The sequence below is a fragment of the Paramormyrops kingsleyae genome, chromosome 21 (assembly GCF_048594095.1).
Source record: "Paramormyrops kingsleyae isolate MSU_618 chromosome 21, PKINGS_0.4, whole genome shotgun sequence".
Taxonomy (NCBI): domain Eukaryota; kingdom Metazoa; phylum Chordata; class Actinopteri; order Osteoglossiformes; family Mormyridae; genus Paramormyrops; species Paramormyrops kingsleyae.
In genome coordinates this window covers 20,433,861-20,449,046 of record NC_132817.1, presented here as the reverse complement: position 1 = coordinate 20,449,046, position 15,186 = coordinate 20,433,861, and the positions used below count along the sequence as shown (strand labels likewise).

The window sequence follows — 15,186 nt, the reverse complement described above, 5'->3', positions numbered from 1 at the left end:
AAAGCCGCATTGTCTGTCAGGGTGAACACTCACAGCATTTGCATGCCATAGGGTCATTTGACTTGGATACGTGATATGAATCTGGTTACTATGGTAAGGTGGGACAGAAATAAGGAAGTCACAACGGAAACTTTGTCTGTACTACAGCATTTTGAAAGCGCTGGTGACATTCGCAGGAACACACAAAGCAGACAAACATAAGCCACAGTGTGCAGCCACAGTCTGGCATTAGCAAAAAAAAACGAAATAGAAGAATCCCGCCAAACCATAATGGCCATGATTCAGCATTTTTATTGGTGCTCTGTGTTCTTTAAGGGGACAATGTACATCCGGGAGAAATAAATAGAACATAAATCTCATATATAACAATGAAAAATATAAAATCCTCCCACACCAGAAAAAAAAACATTATTTTTACAGTTGCTTAATAGCTGAAAATCAGGTATCAATACATTTGTGGTGAATAGTGGTGCTTTACAAAATTCCCCGGAAATGCTACATATCTTCGTTTGTTTAGTCCTGAGTAATTAAATTTTTTGAAAATTTAAAATGACACCCATAGATTCATCCATCCATCTTCCAATCGTTAAAAGCAGTGCCCTGTTGGTCTTCATGTTAGCTATAATACTGCACTGCACAAGGCTTGTGATGTGTCCTCAACGACAAGTCAGTTATGGGAGCACTAGTTAACTGACCAGCCTAGCCTGGTGTTGGAAATTGGACCCATAACTTCATGACTTTGATAGATGATGTACATAACATAGTCCCAATCTAAACAACTAGGAAATACCTTTATATGTTAGTCATGAATTGATTGTTGATTTATCCTCAAGATTGATAATTCCGTTGGTGGGGTATGCAGTGTGCTGTCCCAATCCATGTCTGTCCCAATTCTTTCTGCTTGGAGGACAACAGCTCCACGTTGCCTCAGAGTCCCGCTCCTGAACAAGGAGAGGCTGTTGTGTCCATTTTGCCATGTGCAGGTCATGCCACACCTGCTTGTTTGTTGGAATTGCCAACTATTCCAGTTCACATCCAGCATGGAGAGCTTCCTGCTCAACTCTTGACAGAATCAGTCACAGATTCCAACAGAGTCCTGTAGACATCAGACCTAAGAAATCTGGGGTAAGAGTCTCTCTCCATAAGTCCATAAACTATCTTCTGAGCTTCGTCGAAACAGAAAATGGTCGGAGTCTTCATGTTTCTCTTGATCAACTCCCGGGTCTGATGGTCGATGTTAATCTGGACAAGGAAGGACAATTGGAACATCAGAATTCTAGCTAATTTATTCTTATGCTGATGGAAGGTGCATCAAAAAGCGTCTGAACTTCGAAATGTACCTCTTTTGGTGCTTCAGTCTGGATGTACTGTTCATATATCTTCTTTGCCCTGGAGTTCATCTTTAAGGAAGACTTTATTTTTTTGTAGTCTTCGCATGTCAGCCAGAATTCGATGTTCTCGTCGCTGTATTCTGACTTCAGAAATGTATGAAAAGTAGTCATTCCATCTGAGGAGACATATGAACATCAGATCATTAGAACATAATTGGTATAACAAATCATCACAATTAGGGCAGTAGGCTTCTGCAGCATAAATACGTATCAAGCACTTAAAATGAAAATGGATTCTTAAATAGAATATTCGAAATTAAGAAAAGGATGAATGTTGACTGGATCAAAGTGCTTACATTTTGACTCTAGAAGTTTGTCTAACGACTGAGACCACATGTATGTTTCTTCTGGGTTTAATCTGTTGAGGATACAAAGAATCAAAAATTAGTCAGAGTAGCCGGTGGTAGATGTCAAAGAGTCATATGACTGCTGCACTCATCTGACAGATGAATTAGACCCTACTTACTTTTCAGAGGATGGCTTGTTGAAGAACATGCATTGCAGGTGACATACCAGGTTCTTCCCTCTAAGAACAAACAAATGAAATGAATTAACTTCCAAACAGTTATCTTCAACTAAAACATGCATCAATGCTAATAGCTTACAAACTCCTATGCAAAAAATGCCTCATTACTTGCTTAAAAAGAATAGCTTAAAATTACATTATGTGGCCTAAACATTGAATACTTTTTTGTAATTTTTGTAATCTGAACTCACAGTGATTTGTTTTTTTTCTGATCTTCTGCAATCATGCTGAAATGCTGTAAGTCCTTTGAGCTGTACTGAAATTGACCTCAGTTTGTGTTGGGATGGCAGGCTTTTACTTCAGAGCCGCTGGCGTGCTCTCACTGTCTCTGTGGGCCAACTGCTCAGTCGTCTCATGTTTTATACAGAGAAAACCGCAGGAAAAAGAGGAAGTTAAGTCTTGTCTCTTGCTTTTTTTTTTGCCCATGCTATGATGGCTTTGCGTCACAGCTAACGTAACGACACAGCCTATGAACCTCCCTGCCCCGCTAGATGTTCAGATGGGGGCTTGCGGATGCAAATATGCCTGTGGAAACCACAGCACGCGCACGCAAACGATGACCTTTTTCTGTCAAGGCACAAGCCGCTGTACTGTGTTCTAGACACAGTCTAGTCTGATGTCCAGGATGTTTTTGGGCTTCATGAAACTCTACCTTGAGTGTTTTCTCAGGGTTCACGGTCAGGTTACAGAGCAGTTTTCCTGAATGAACTTTTTACTTATCTCCCAAACTTCTGATTGTTTCAAGGTAGCTAAAAGAGACATTTCCCCTGCTGTATTTCTGCATGTTCAGGTCAATGGGAACCTCCTAGTTTCTGCTGAGTCCCCTCTAGATGTCTGTGGCCAGACATCTCTCACTTCCCTTTTGCTGCCATAGCAATAGCTATGGTGGAGGAAAACAGTGAAAGATTGGCCGATAAGTCCTTTCTTAAGGGGTGGCTGCAAACGGATAGCGGAGGGTCATGGGACACCGCAGAGAGTCGGGCGATTAGTCACAGCTCCGTTGTACTTAATCAGGTCTCCATTAACCATTGAGTAGTATTTAAGGCTCATTTAGGGCATCTCAATGGGACAGAGCAGCCCAAATTATAATGAAGTTCAGTGGTTGAAAAACTAGACTTGTAATGAAGAGATCTCCTGTTGGGGGAGAGGGTGTTGTACCCTTGATTAAAGTACTTAACCTCAATTTCTACTATGTTAATTTGCTTTGGTAAGGAAAAGCCTTAGTTATATTAAGAGGTGTTAAAATATGCAGCTGTGTGCTATGTAACTGGCTTCTTTGCGTAGAACAATAATTCACAGAGCTACATAACCCAGCTTTCTGGCTACTAGGAACTGATTAACAGTATTCCCACTGTGGGCTTGAAAACCAAGTTTCCAGGCAGCATTGAAAAAGAAAATAAAAACCCTTGGGCACATGATCACGAGATTATGCTACTAATAAGCAAATGCATTTAAAATGGTCTGCATTGGCCAGATAAGCCATCAGACATGTCAGTCATGTGGAGAGTGGAGTTTGGAGTTATTCTTAGACACTAAAATATCCATTTGCTAGTCAGGTTTTGAGAACAGCCTGAAGAATGCACCCATTGCATTTTTTGTGCATTTTGCACCAGCAGCAGCTGCAAGCATATCTGTAATGCTGTAAATCTTGTTGATTAGTTCTTCACTCTGTGTTACAGCTGTATTTTCACGATGAAGGAGGTGAGTTTGTCCACACTTTGTGTTAAATTGCAATGCTGATTTTCCCATTGTGTTTAACGCCGTCCATTTCAGCTGTGCTTTCTGGTCAGCGGCGTATACATTCTCTTTTATTTTGCATCCGAGTTGGGCTTACCGCGAAACGACGGTACTTTTTCCACTCTGCTGTTCGCACTTTAAAAAAGGAGGTACTAAAGAAAGGTGCCATGTAAACAAGCAAAATATTAAACATCTCAATGAATTCGCTTTGCATTAAAAAAGAATGGGGGGGCAGTCCCTCTGTATTTCTCACTGGTGTCTTTAAAACTTTCCACACCACATGCACGGCTGATGAGTGCCTCTACGTGTCACCCACCCCAGTTTTTGGTACTTTTCACACAGGGCTGAATAAGAAACCTCAGAGCGCTGCTGAAAGAAGCAGGTGCTTTCTTGACTGACTGTGACATCCTGCGTCTGCATATGAAGGACTTCATCGCTAGAGTCTTCCCGCCAACCACAGGCTCTGAGCTCATGTCCGAGATGTTGAATGTGTTTACAGGCTTCTCGAGCACACTCAAGGGATGGAAATGCTGCTAAATTAAAGCACTCATGTATAATGCATTATAGATACCTTCAAAATGCAGTACAATAATTCATAAAGCATTATAAACACATAACTATTTGTAGAAAGGCATAACATTATAGCCATGTTTATTAAGCATTATGAATGCTCTATTAAACTCAGATCTAAAATGCACTATATATACCTTCATAATGCTTTATAATGACCAGTATGAGCTATTATAATGCATTATGGTGGTATCTATAATGCATTATACATAAGTGCTTTAAGTAAAGTGTTACCCTTTGGTTCTATATATGAGTTGTTGTAAGTTGTATAGATTGTAAGTTGGAGGTTGCTAGTTTGAGCCTCAGTCAAATAGTCAAGTCTGTGTTGGGCCCTTCATGAAATAGAACGTGACGGGGTTATGCAGAAAGAAGCATTCCAGTGTACCTGTACTCATACTTGTGCAAATGGAAAATGCAGTTTTTTTTATGTGGATGTGCTAACCATGGTTCTCCAGAAAGCAGTACATCCAAATTGCCACACTTCCTGAAGCATATTAGGTACAGACTGCTGGCTTGCGGCAATGTTTGCAGGGACCTCAAAGTTCCAACATTCAAGCTGTTCCGCGCAACAATACAAAAGAAAAAAAAAACAACCTGCATTAACCTTGTGTTACTGCCATGAGATTTAGTGAGCCAGTCAAAAAAAATAAATAAATAGTCATTCATCCAGGAAAACTGGTAGCAAATATGCATGTATAATAATGGGTATGAGTGTATCAGGCAGGACACAAACCCGGGCTCAAATTTCTAATGCTATGACAAACTACCAAGTAATAATCCCTCAAAGGGCCATTTCGACAGAAACCTCAGAAGGTCTTTCTTTGGCCGATTTGGATCTGATATCATTTTTCTGTTGGCCTCACGCACAATCAGTGAAGCTGACTAGAAACTCCGGAATGTGACGAGACTGTGTGTCATAATGTGTGTTAATTAACTGGAGTTATATCAATGACATCAAATATTTGGAGTGAACAGCTGGCCTTGGGTTACAGCATTTATAGTTATGGCGAAACTGTACTTGATTACGAATCAGTGCTCTTTTTCTCTGGTGTAGGTATTGTATTTTTGCCAGGAAGTGCGACTTTACCCCAGTAGAGACATCTGTGGGAAACTTCAAAAGGGAAAACCCGCCTTATTTTGGGCACTTTGTGCAAGGTTATGATTAGTTTCATACTGTATCATCACCCAATACCACTTGTTTTTTGATGGCTATTTATCACTTGTTTGCTAGATATGTCAGTATTAAAAATATCCTTTTTACTGACCGTTTCGCCAACGACCCTGCATAGGACAAGCTGCGTTAGAGAATGAATGGATGACTTTTTGGCTGGCAGATATAATTAAGATTAGAAATTAGTTTTACAATGAAAGTTTCTGTTTTAAAGTAAATGCAACAGTATAGGGTTGGTAGCCAAGGTCAATGCACTGTATCTCACCCAGGGCCTTAGCTGGCTATGAGGTAATTTTTAAGAGCTAAAAATAAAATTTGAAGCTCAATATTTACCTGAATAAAAAATTAGGCTAACTAACGTTTGACTTACAGTAAGTACTAAAAATAAACAGCTTATCAATGGGACGGTATCAGTAATGTGATTAACAAGACCCACCCCCCCAACCGTCAGGGCCTCCACCTCAGTATTTCCCAAAGCCTCCCTACAGCCCTGATCTCAGCGAACAAACAGGAATTCTTCAGATAAGTGTCGACTTTATGTTCAGGACAATCTCTCATGATTTAAAGAAGGAGTGTGCATTCAACTTGGAGATTTACAATGTGAATTTAAAGACAAATATTTAACGCAAACAAGGGCTCTGCCTAAGCTGCAAGTTATACAAAACTATTCTGAATATTGGGCAGAGTTTCCATTTGCATACAAAATGACAAGGCTGTTACATCACATGAATTCCTTGAAGCATCTATTATTTTTTTCAGTTCAATACGCAGCCATAAATTTCCCAAGACCAAACATTCATTGCATAAATTATGTTTTTATTATGTTACATAAACACATGCATGCATAGCTTAAATGTTTTGTAAAATGAATGACTCTTTATTCAACCTGCTTAGGTAAACGCACCTAGAGCTACACCTTTCTTTCCATTGGCACAACTTTTGTCAGAATATGCACCTGTATAACCTGCAGTGAACTGGTCTTTCAACAAACTGGTCTGGCAGACTTCTGGTGGAAAGAATTACTCACTTGTTCTCACTGAGATCCTGGCAAACAGAGCTGTTCAAAGCTATTTATACAGCCACTGATCCCAAAATACATTTTGCCAAGCTGTAAGAAAAAGCTACTTACAGAATTCCATGCAGGGTGTTTGCATTTCATTCTATCTTTAGAAGACTAAATCTGTTTTTATCATCATAATAAAAGGTAATTGTAGGCATTCTGTTTAAGTGTAAAGAAGCTTGTGTCATAAATTGCATTGTCATGACTTTTGGGACAAAACCAAAAATGCTTTACATAAACATAAACAAAAATACTAGTACCGTGAGCCTAAAATAGAAACAAAAAATAGTCACGTATTGTTCCACTGCAATTGTGCAGAAATGCATACTTTTCCTTCCCACGTCTCAATACAATTATGTCATAAGAACAATTAAGATTAATTAACGTGCCCTGAGTAATCCCTACATTTCTCAATATACTAATTCCAGCAGAAGCAAACTGCTAATTTTATTCATTTAGGCCCCCTTTTCAACCCTCCCTCCCCCGGCCCCCACTCTTCAGAGGACCCGCATTTCACCTCATGTAAGAATGCGGGACAAATCGAATCAATTGAAAAAGCAATCAATTAAGGCAGCCAATTAACACACAAAAGGCTGTATTACAGAGGCTCTGCAGAGGATACTGACAAAATAACTTCCCAGATAATGAAACCAAAACATGAACTGAAGCCAGTATTAAAACATTAGACTTGATAGCTTCACTGACATGGTTCCTTTCATTTGTCCCAAGCATGAACTTCTCTACAAGCTTTCGTAAAAATGAGTAGACAACACCTACGATGGAAACAGATATTGTGGCAGAAACCCAGAGAAGAACAGGAAACCTTAGTGTTTCTTTTGACCTTGAATCATTTATACTGAGAAATACAAAAGGACATTGTTGATGTAAATTTTAAAAATTCCCCTCCTTTCTGCAGCTGTTAAGTTAGAAGCAAAGTAGAGAGCAGGCCAGTGTTGCAACTTATAGTCTGTGAATTCAAGTCCAAGAGCAGGGCTGTACTATACACTTGAGTAAAGTGTTTGACTTGACTTCCTCCAGTAAACTATTCTCCTGAATAAATGGGGAGAAAAAGACACGTTGTCTTGAATTATAATGTTTGTTTGGTGAATAAATGTATGTTCTATTATGGGTTATCATGCATTAAGTTGGTGTACAATCACTGCAGAAAGAACGAACATCCTTTTGTATAATCAGGCGAAATCTATTTTTGTAGCATAGCTAGGGTAAAATATGGCATCACGATTGCTCACATTAGCACAGACCTCAGTGGCTTGGTTTACTCTTCGGCTAGATGACAGATTGTTGAATGACGCATTCTTGATAAAGTGGCATGTTCTCAAAGAACGTGTCCTGCAGGTGGAACGCCATGTAACACAGATTTGCATGATCGCCGATCCGAAAAACGATCAGGTTACAAATCTGACAGGCCTGGCAGCCTGGTGGCTTGCAAACAAGCATTTTCCTGCAATTCCTCATTTTTGAGATTCGATACCTTTCAAAACTTTCTATTGAACTTCAGTAACAAGGGCGAAGCAAGCCATGTGAAACACTTTTGGGCAGTCACTATTTTCTTAAGGTGCTTTTTAAGAACCCTATGAAATTTATAGTAAGACTTTACATTAACTGCACCTTCATAATGCATTCATAATGCATTCATAGAACATTCAGTGCACCTTCATAATGCATTCATAGAATATTCATCAATTCATGTAGCAGCGTGTAAGTTTACCTTAACATCCTAACATACCATAACAGCTTCAATATACATTAATTACAAACATTATCTGATTATGCGATTATAATGTTTGTTATTATATATATATAATATGTATTACTGTCATATCTTGTTCATTGGAGGTATTTTGAATGCAATGCTTTAAGACATGTTAAGGTATACTTATATGCTGCTTATGTATGTTCTATGAATGCATAATGAATGCATTATGAAGGTCCATTTAATGTAAAGTGTTTTTTATCCCTTTTCCAGTTGCATTTCCTGTAATTATGATTCATTTTGCTCAGACTCTGGGATTTGTACATATACCTACAGCATTAGGAAATAATGATCTTGTTGAAATGATTAAATGGAGAATGGACACACACACACATTGCAAACTTAGGATGTTTCAAAATGTTACAAAATTCTTCCGAAAAAATGAGCAGTATATCAAGAGCCTTACCGGGTGAGAACTTTCCTGATTCTCACACTTCGCTGTTCTGAGGTAAAACATCAGGACGTTTCCACATGTGTTGGTCCAGAAAGACACATTTCCTACTGTCTGTGTTCAACTAATACAGAATGGCATGACACAACATCACAATCCTTTAATTACAAAGACTTTTTATTAGGCCGATGTGACTTTTGGGGGGGGGGGGTGAAGTTCTACAATGTGCTTGACAATATTAGCACGATGGAATCTTGACACCTACAGTACCACATGCCAGTCCATTTATAGCTAGGTGGATGTTTTTTTCCTGTTTGGTTGATCTCTTGTGAAAGTAAAGGAACATCTTGACTAGTCTCAGCCAGATTGTATGATGAAGTGAGACTTTTTTCTAAAAATGGTCTTATGTCCCTTATGATCCAGTTTGTCCCCTTAGTGCCATGGGGATACACTGTAGAGCGCAATTACGTATCCCTGCATGGAAATGTATCTGAAGGGAGTATGAATAAGTAGGTATGTATGAAAATGTATAAAAGTGTAGGTATGTATAAATAATGCATGCGTATGATTACACAATCCACTGGTGCTCTAGCTTTGAGGAATAAAGTACTTTTTTTCCTTTGCGCAAAATTTGATATTAAAATGAGCTGGAACAACAGGTTTCAGTGGCTTCCATGCAAATTTGCTAAATATATTGTTATATAATGACAAGAGGCCATGTAATTAATTCCCAGTGATGCAACATATGCTGCTTTTTGACACAAATATTGAATTTGTTTTTTCTTTGGATTTTTCACAACGAACCTGGATCTTCTTGTATTCCAGAAAATTAAAATAACCTGCGTTGCATTATCTATCTATCTATCTATCTATCTATCTATCTATCTTTTGCACAATGCAATTCACTAAAATTCCTTTCCTTTTTCCTATTTTGGAGGGATGTCTGTGAAGGTATCTCTGGGTACAATTGTAATTTTATATTTTAAATGATGAATTATTAATGGATTTACTACTGTGCTATGAATGTAAATTTAGCAATTGCTGTTGCATTCGGGCAGAAAAAATGCCCCATCGACGCAAAGTGATTTAACAGCGTTTTAACTGGCAAATGGAGCCACAGCAGGTAACCTTGCTGTCACACATCTCAGGGGCTTCTGGGAATTTTACTGCTCTCCCAGAGGTTTGTGTCAGGAGAACTGGCAGAGCTCCTATTACTCCGTATTGTTGGGAGGTTGGGGCTGTGGGGGTGCAGGTGTGTGTTGATACTGTTTTACCCTGGACTGGCCCCTCTGTCTGGCTTAAAATTCATGGGATTATATCCGCATGTAACGATAACAGTGGGTGGATCAGACAGACTGAGCCGTATCTAAAAAAGACTAACAATTTTGAAATTTTGGCGATAAGATTATTAATATGTAGAATAATATACTTAAGCATAGCACTATGCAACTTAACTGCTATAAGTGTACGATCACCTAGAAAGGTATTTTAATCATTTTAAATATATATTTTTTGATAGTTATATTTACTAAAAGTGATTATTTATGTTTTGAGTAAGCTAGCTATTTTGCCAAGTAATACCAGTTCACTTTGCATTGAGGACTTTTGTTGTTTCCTTAGAGATTTGTTGTATGGGTATTACCTGGGCCGGGTACTGTACCCAAGTACTGTGCTCTGATGTCATCACAATAGGGTTAAAGGTCGTCAAGCCCAATGCTGCACATAGGGCAAACTTAATTTGATTACACAGGAAATTATGTTTAAGGTTCTAACGCTCCAACGCGTCTCACCCAACATGGAAAAATGTATTACCATTATTTTAGAAACAACAAACAAGGTTTATTTGCCTAAGTACAGGTACATTGGAATGCTTCACTTCGTCGACCCCGTCTCGCTCTCCAGAGCTCAGGGGTCACAGCACAGGGTCAGCCAGCATGCGGCACCCATAGAGCTGGGGGTTAAGGGCCTCGCTCAAGGGCCCACAGACATGCGGCTATTCCACTGTGGCTGGGGCTCAAACCGGCAATCTACTGATCACAGGCACAGAGACTTAACTTACTGAGCTGCTCACTGTATAGTCTAATTTAATAATATCAACAAAGAGAATTTAATAAACACAATTCATTTATTTTTACTTTACTGTGCAAAGAACAGAATACACGAATACAGCAGATTTGTCGTTGCAATGTGCTATGTAATTAGCTGTCTCTAGGGAGGCCCCTCCCAGCCCAGGAGCCCCTGTTCCTACATCTCTGGATATCACCACTCCGTGTGATGGTGGGGAATCCTGGTTCACCCACTGTCAGGTGATCTACTTCTGGAATCCTTTTTGTCCACCTTCCTAACAGCACTGCAACTCATCTTGGCTGTTGCTGAGACGACTGCCCACATTTCCCATATTGTGGTCTGTCCATTGGTAATCAGCCCAGCTGAAAGGAGAACAGCAACAAGGCTTCAAACCAGGCAAAATGTCAGCAGTATAAGGAATTACTGAAATGCAGTCCCATTCATCAAGCTCAGGAACTCTTCAAACACAGGAACTGATAATTGCTATCAATAAACCATACAGTGTCTGGCCACTTCTGCTTGAGTCACATGGAGTCACCTGAACGATCACGTGCCAAGTGGTCAAATGACCAGTAAGAGAACTGAAGTGAAAAACTTTTTAAATGTATTGTTGGTTTGTAACCTACGTTTTATTTTGTTCAGTCCTAAGAAATAGTATGATTCAAAGGGCCCTTCAGTGACAGATGGCCTAAAAAATGCTTTCATGAACCCCAAAGTCTCTAGCAATGCTCCAGATTCTACCTACCCCTTAAATATAATCCATAAATGTAGTGAACTTTATTTAGATTATTTACTTTAAATGACTCTAACCTCTCAACATGGCACACTTTACCCAGTAATAATGTTCCTCTTTCATTAAAGGTTATAAAATACAGACACACAAATACACCAGATGCATAAGTATTTAATAAACTTATATGCATTTTAGAATTGAATTAAATTATTAATGTTGATGCCTGCAATCTGTATATGTACCAGCATCAAACACCGATTCTCAGCCCTTGCTTGATGCGAACGCATGTATAGAAATCACTTTCAATATCAAGGCATTCAAAAATCAAGAACGGTTCTAGAACACTAACGATTGCGGCCCTTTGTTGCCATCTAGTGTAGAAACCCAAAATTGAAACGATAACCCGGTAGACAATTCATAGATACAGCTGTATGAAGGTACATAATCATTTGTGTATTCCATCCATTCGTTTTTTAAGCCCGCTCGTCCTATGCAGAGTCGCGGGGGGCGCCAACCCATCGTTCATATATTACTATATGAAATTATAAAAAACTGTGTAACAACGACAGTGAGCAAATTTCGTCGTATAATAAAGGTGGGTATTTTCAAAGGGTGAAGGCTATAGTGTTTGTGTGTGTGTGTGCGCGCATACGGCATAACCTTCAATATGAGAGTCCCGGGCATCTTATCTTCATATGACTTTTTACTTCAGTAGGGTCTCCAAACCTACATCACAAAAGCAGCGAATTACCTCGTCCAAACATACTTATTAGGTTTATGCGATTTCACTCAGAGGAGTCAATGTCTCCACTGACCACAACGGGGCAGTAGAAAGAACTGTGTTGATAAGACCGTATTTTATTTTTTTTTGGTAAATCTGTCAGTCATACTCGCTGGACAAAGAAACAACAAATGGGTGAATGCGGCTTGAAACTGGGCAAATTGAAGCATTTCATTACTCAGTTTCTGAACATGCTTGGTGTGTGTATGCATACATAAAGTCGTGGCCAAAAGTTTTGAGAATGACACAAGTGTTGGTTTTCACAAAGTTTGCTGCTTCAGTGTTTGTAGATCTTTTTGTCAGATGTTTCTATGGGATATTGAAGTATAATTACAAGCATTTCATAAATGTCAAAGGCTTTTATTGACAATTAAGTTTATGCAAAGAGTCAATATTTTCAGTGTTGGCCCTTCTTTTTCAAGACCTCTGCAATTCACCCTGACATGCTGTCAGTCAACTTCTGGGCCAAATCCCGACTGATCACAGCCTATTCTTCCAATGTTAGGAGTTTGTCAGAATTCGTGGGTTTCATTATAAGCATTTTATCACCAGTGGTGTTATATCACTTTGTGACACTGCTAAGTAGTTGTTTATGCAAAAGGAAAAACATTTTTGTTAGTCATGAAAATGTTCTGTTAAGAGAGAGCCCATGTATAACGTAACATAATACCGTGGCATTGAAATTTTTCTCGTGTTTCACATATTTAACACAGCAGAAGCACACTGTGGTAATAATGTCCAGGACAGTGTCAGCAGCTGTTTTATTGGCATGGGCGTAACATTTTAAAACTTAATTAGTGCACAAATAAGACATTTTAGGTTTTTAAGGATTAATGAACAGATTCAGAACAAAAAATTCACGCAGCACTTTTCGTTCACGACTCCAGTCATAGTCAAAATAATGTAAAATTGTTCGCAACATTCAGCAAGTCCCCTAGTAACCAATTTGAAACCTGCGATGGTCATTAATGTAGGATCCCAGTTCTGTAAGCATCGCAATATTTGTTGCATTTTTTGTCGTTAGTCATACAGGACATCGCATTCTTTAAAACTCATATTTAATTTATTTTTTTTACAACTTTTCTCCGTCCGCTGCTTCTCGACATGGCCAGCTGAGGTGTCGATGACTCACTGACTCGCCTCACAAGTTATGCAAGCTTCTGATAGGGCCAGGACATTATGCAAGAATCACATGTGTAATTTTAACTCTGCTTTTGACACATCGAATGACACATTAAAATTCAGGAAGGATAAAATGTAACCAGCACCATTTTGTGCGCCAATCCATTTTTTAAACAACAGGTTGTGATCTGTTTGGATTAGAGATATGCCCTTAAGCTCTCATATATATGTATATTCTCTGTGGCTTCTAAAGCGATGGTCCATTAACATTGTTTTTAACTGCTGATGTTTAAGTGTTGAAGCACAGGCTCTTCAAAATGAATGAATATAACTATTTGTTGAGTTGTCGACCGCAAAGTGGTTATATGTTTTGAGATTGAATTACATCCACAAATAGGTTTTTGTCATAAACTGGCAAACTGTTGAATTTAATAAATCCTGGATACTGTCATTGCCTGCAAGCGCCAGACTTACATTTAATCAGAATACTTCCAGAAGTTTCCAGCAATAACAAACACCCATTAACTGAGACTCAAATCCCATTAATTTCATCGGTCCTAACCTACTAAATATATCTAAATAATAATAATAAAAATATATTATTTATAAGCTACACGTGTTTTGTTTGTTTTCCGGTAAAAGTTATATATTTCTCTGCACCAAGTTCACGAGTTTTGCCATAAAGCATCAAGTCCGGATTAAGAATTCAGAAACGGATCCTGTGCCGCGTCTCTAGGGATTTGTACTTACCAGTGCAGGTAAGTTTGTTTCAGCGACAATATATTCCAGTTTCTATAAACCGAATAAATTATACACCTTGGGGTTGTTGTGCCGTGTTCATATGCATTAATATTAATATAAATCGCTTGCATGCTTGTTGTGTCTTTCAGAGTGTTGCAAGCATGATTTTTGTATAGACAATAGTGAATTGATATGTGTAACTATCTAATGCCCTTGGTTCTACACTGAAGTCCCTTTGATGGAGAATTTATTGTTTTATTCAGGGATACTTGCGAGGTGAAGGGATACTGGTTATCCCACTGCACTGCAAGGTGAAGGGATACTGGTTATCCCACTGCACTGTGAGGTGAAGGGATACTGGTTATCCCACTGCACTGCGAGGTGAAGGGATACTGGTTATCCCACTGCACTGCGAGGTGAAGGGATACTGGTTATCCCACTGCACTGCAAGGTGAAGGGATATTGGTTATCCCACTGCACTGCGAGGTGAAGGGATACTGGTTATCCCACTGCACTGCGAGGTGAAGGGATACTGGTTATCCCACTGCACTGCGAGGTATTCTTTCCTCTCCTTCATTTTGTGTTTCTGTGGCTGAGTCTCCAGATGCCCGCCTACTTTGCCTGCCCTGCTGCGTTTGCCCCCCCCCCGCCCTCAGCCACCTGTGGTTTCAGTACATTTGTCTGCCCCGGCTTTGCAGGCCTTTCCCCCCCGGTGCATCGCGGACCATAAATCACTCCCTGTCTGTGCTGACCTTAGGGCCGCTTAGAAACCAACACCAGCTCTCACACCGCCAAAGAAAAAAATAAATCAACACCACTACAGGATTTCATGGGATTCTGCACTTAGTGGCCAGCTGGGATGGGGGCAGGGGGGGGACGTACAGCTGTCGATTAGGTGGAATGCAGCACACCTCCTGTCTCATGTCCCTCATCCTCGCATTTAAATGAAAATCCCTCCCCTTTGAGTGCAGTCATACTGTTCATCATTAATGTACTATAGCTGTCCTTTCTCGGGTTTCCGCGTGGGAGACAACACACATCCCCCTGACTCAATTTGTATGTCTAATTCCGGAAAATGCTCCTTCCATATATCCTACCCATTCCCAAGATGAGGAAAAGGAG

At 39.5% G+C, this 15,186-nt stretch overlaps 1 protein-coding gene and 1 long non-coding RNA gene across 3 annotated transcripts in view; one reads left to right on the top strand and one right to left on the bottom strand.

The window, feature by feature from the left end:
- Positions 1-275: 275 nt before the first annotated feature.
- Positions 276-2,244, bottom strand: LOC111841004 (regulator of G-protein signaling 21-like). The gene is made up of 5 exons (XM_023806422.2): positions 2,109-2,244; positions 1,858-1,917; positions 1,688-1,749; positions 1,341-1,507; positions 276-1,242 (listed from the first exon to the last, which is right to left on the bottom strand). The coding sequence occupies exons 1-5, from the start codon at positions 2,141-2,143 to the stop codon at positions 1,057-1,059; spliced, it is 510 nt and encodes a 169-aa protein (XP_023662190.2). The 5' UTR covers positions 2,144-2,244; the 3' UTR covers positions 276-1,056.
- An 11,667-nt stretch (positions 2,245-13,911) lies between these two features.
- The window catches only part of LOC140581488 (uncharacterized), a 169,002-nt gene continuing 167,727 nt past the window's right edge, over positions 13,912-15,186 (top strand). For both annotated transcript variants that reach the window (XR_011984566.1, XR_011984567.1), the window contains exon 1: positions 13,912-14,081. This is a non-coding gene — a long non-coding RNA (uncharacterized lncRNA). The remainder of the gene's footprint in view (positions 14,082-15,186) is intronic.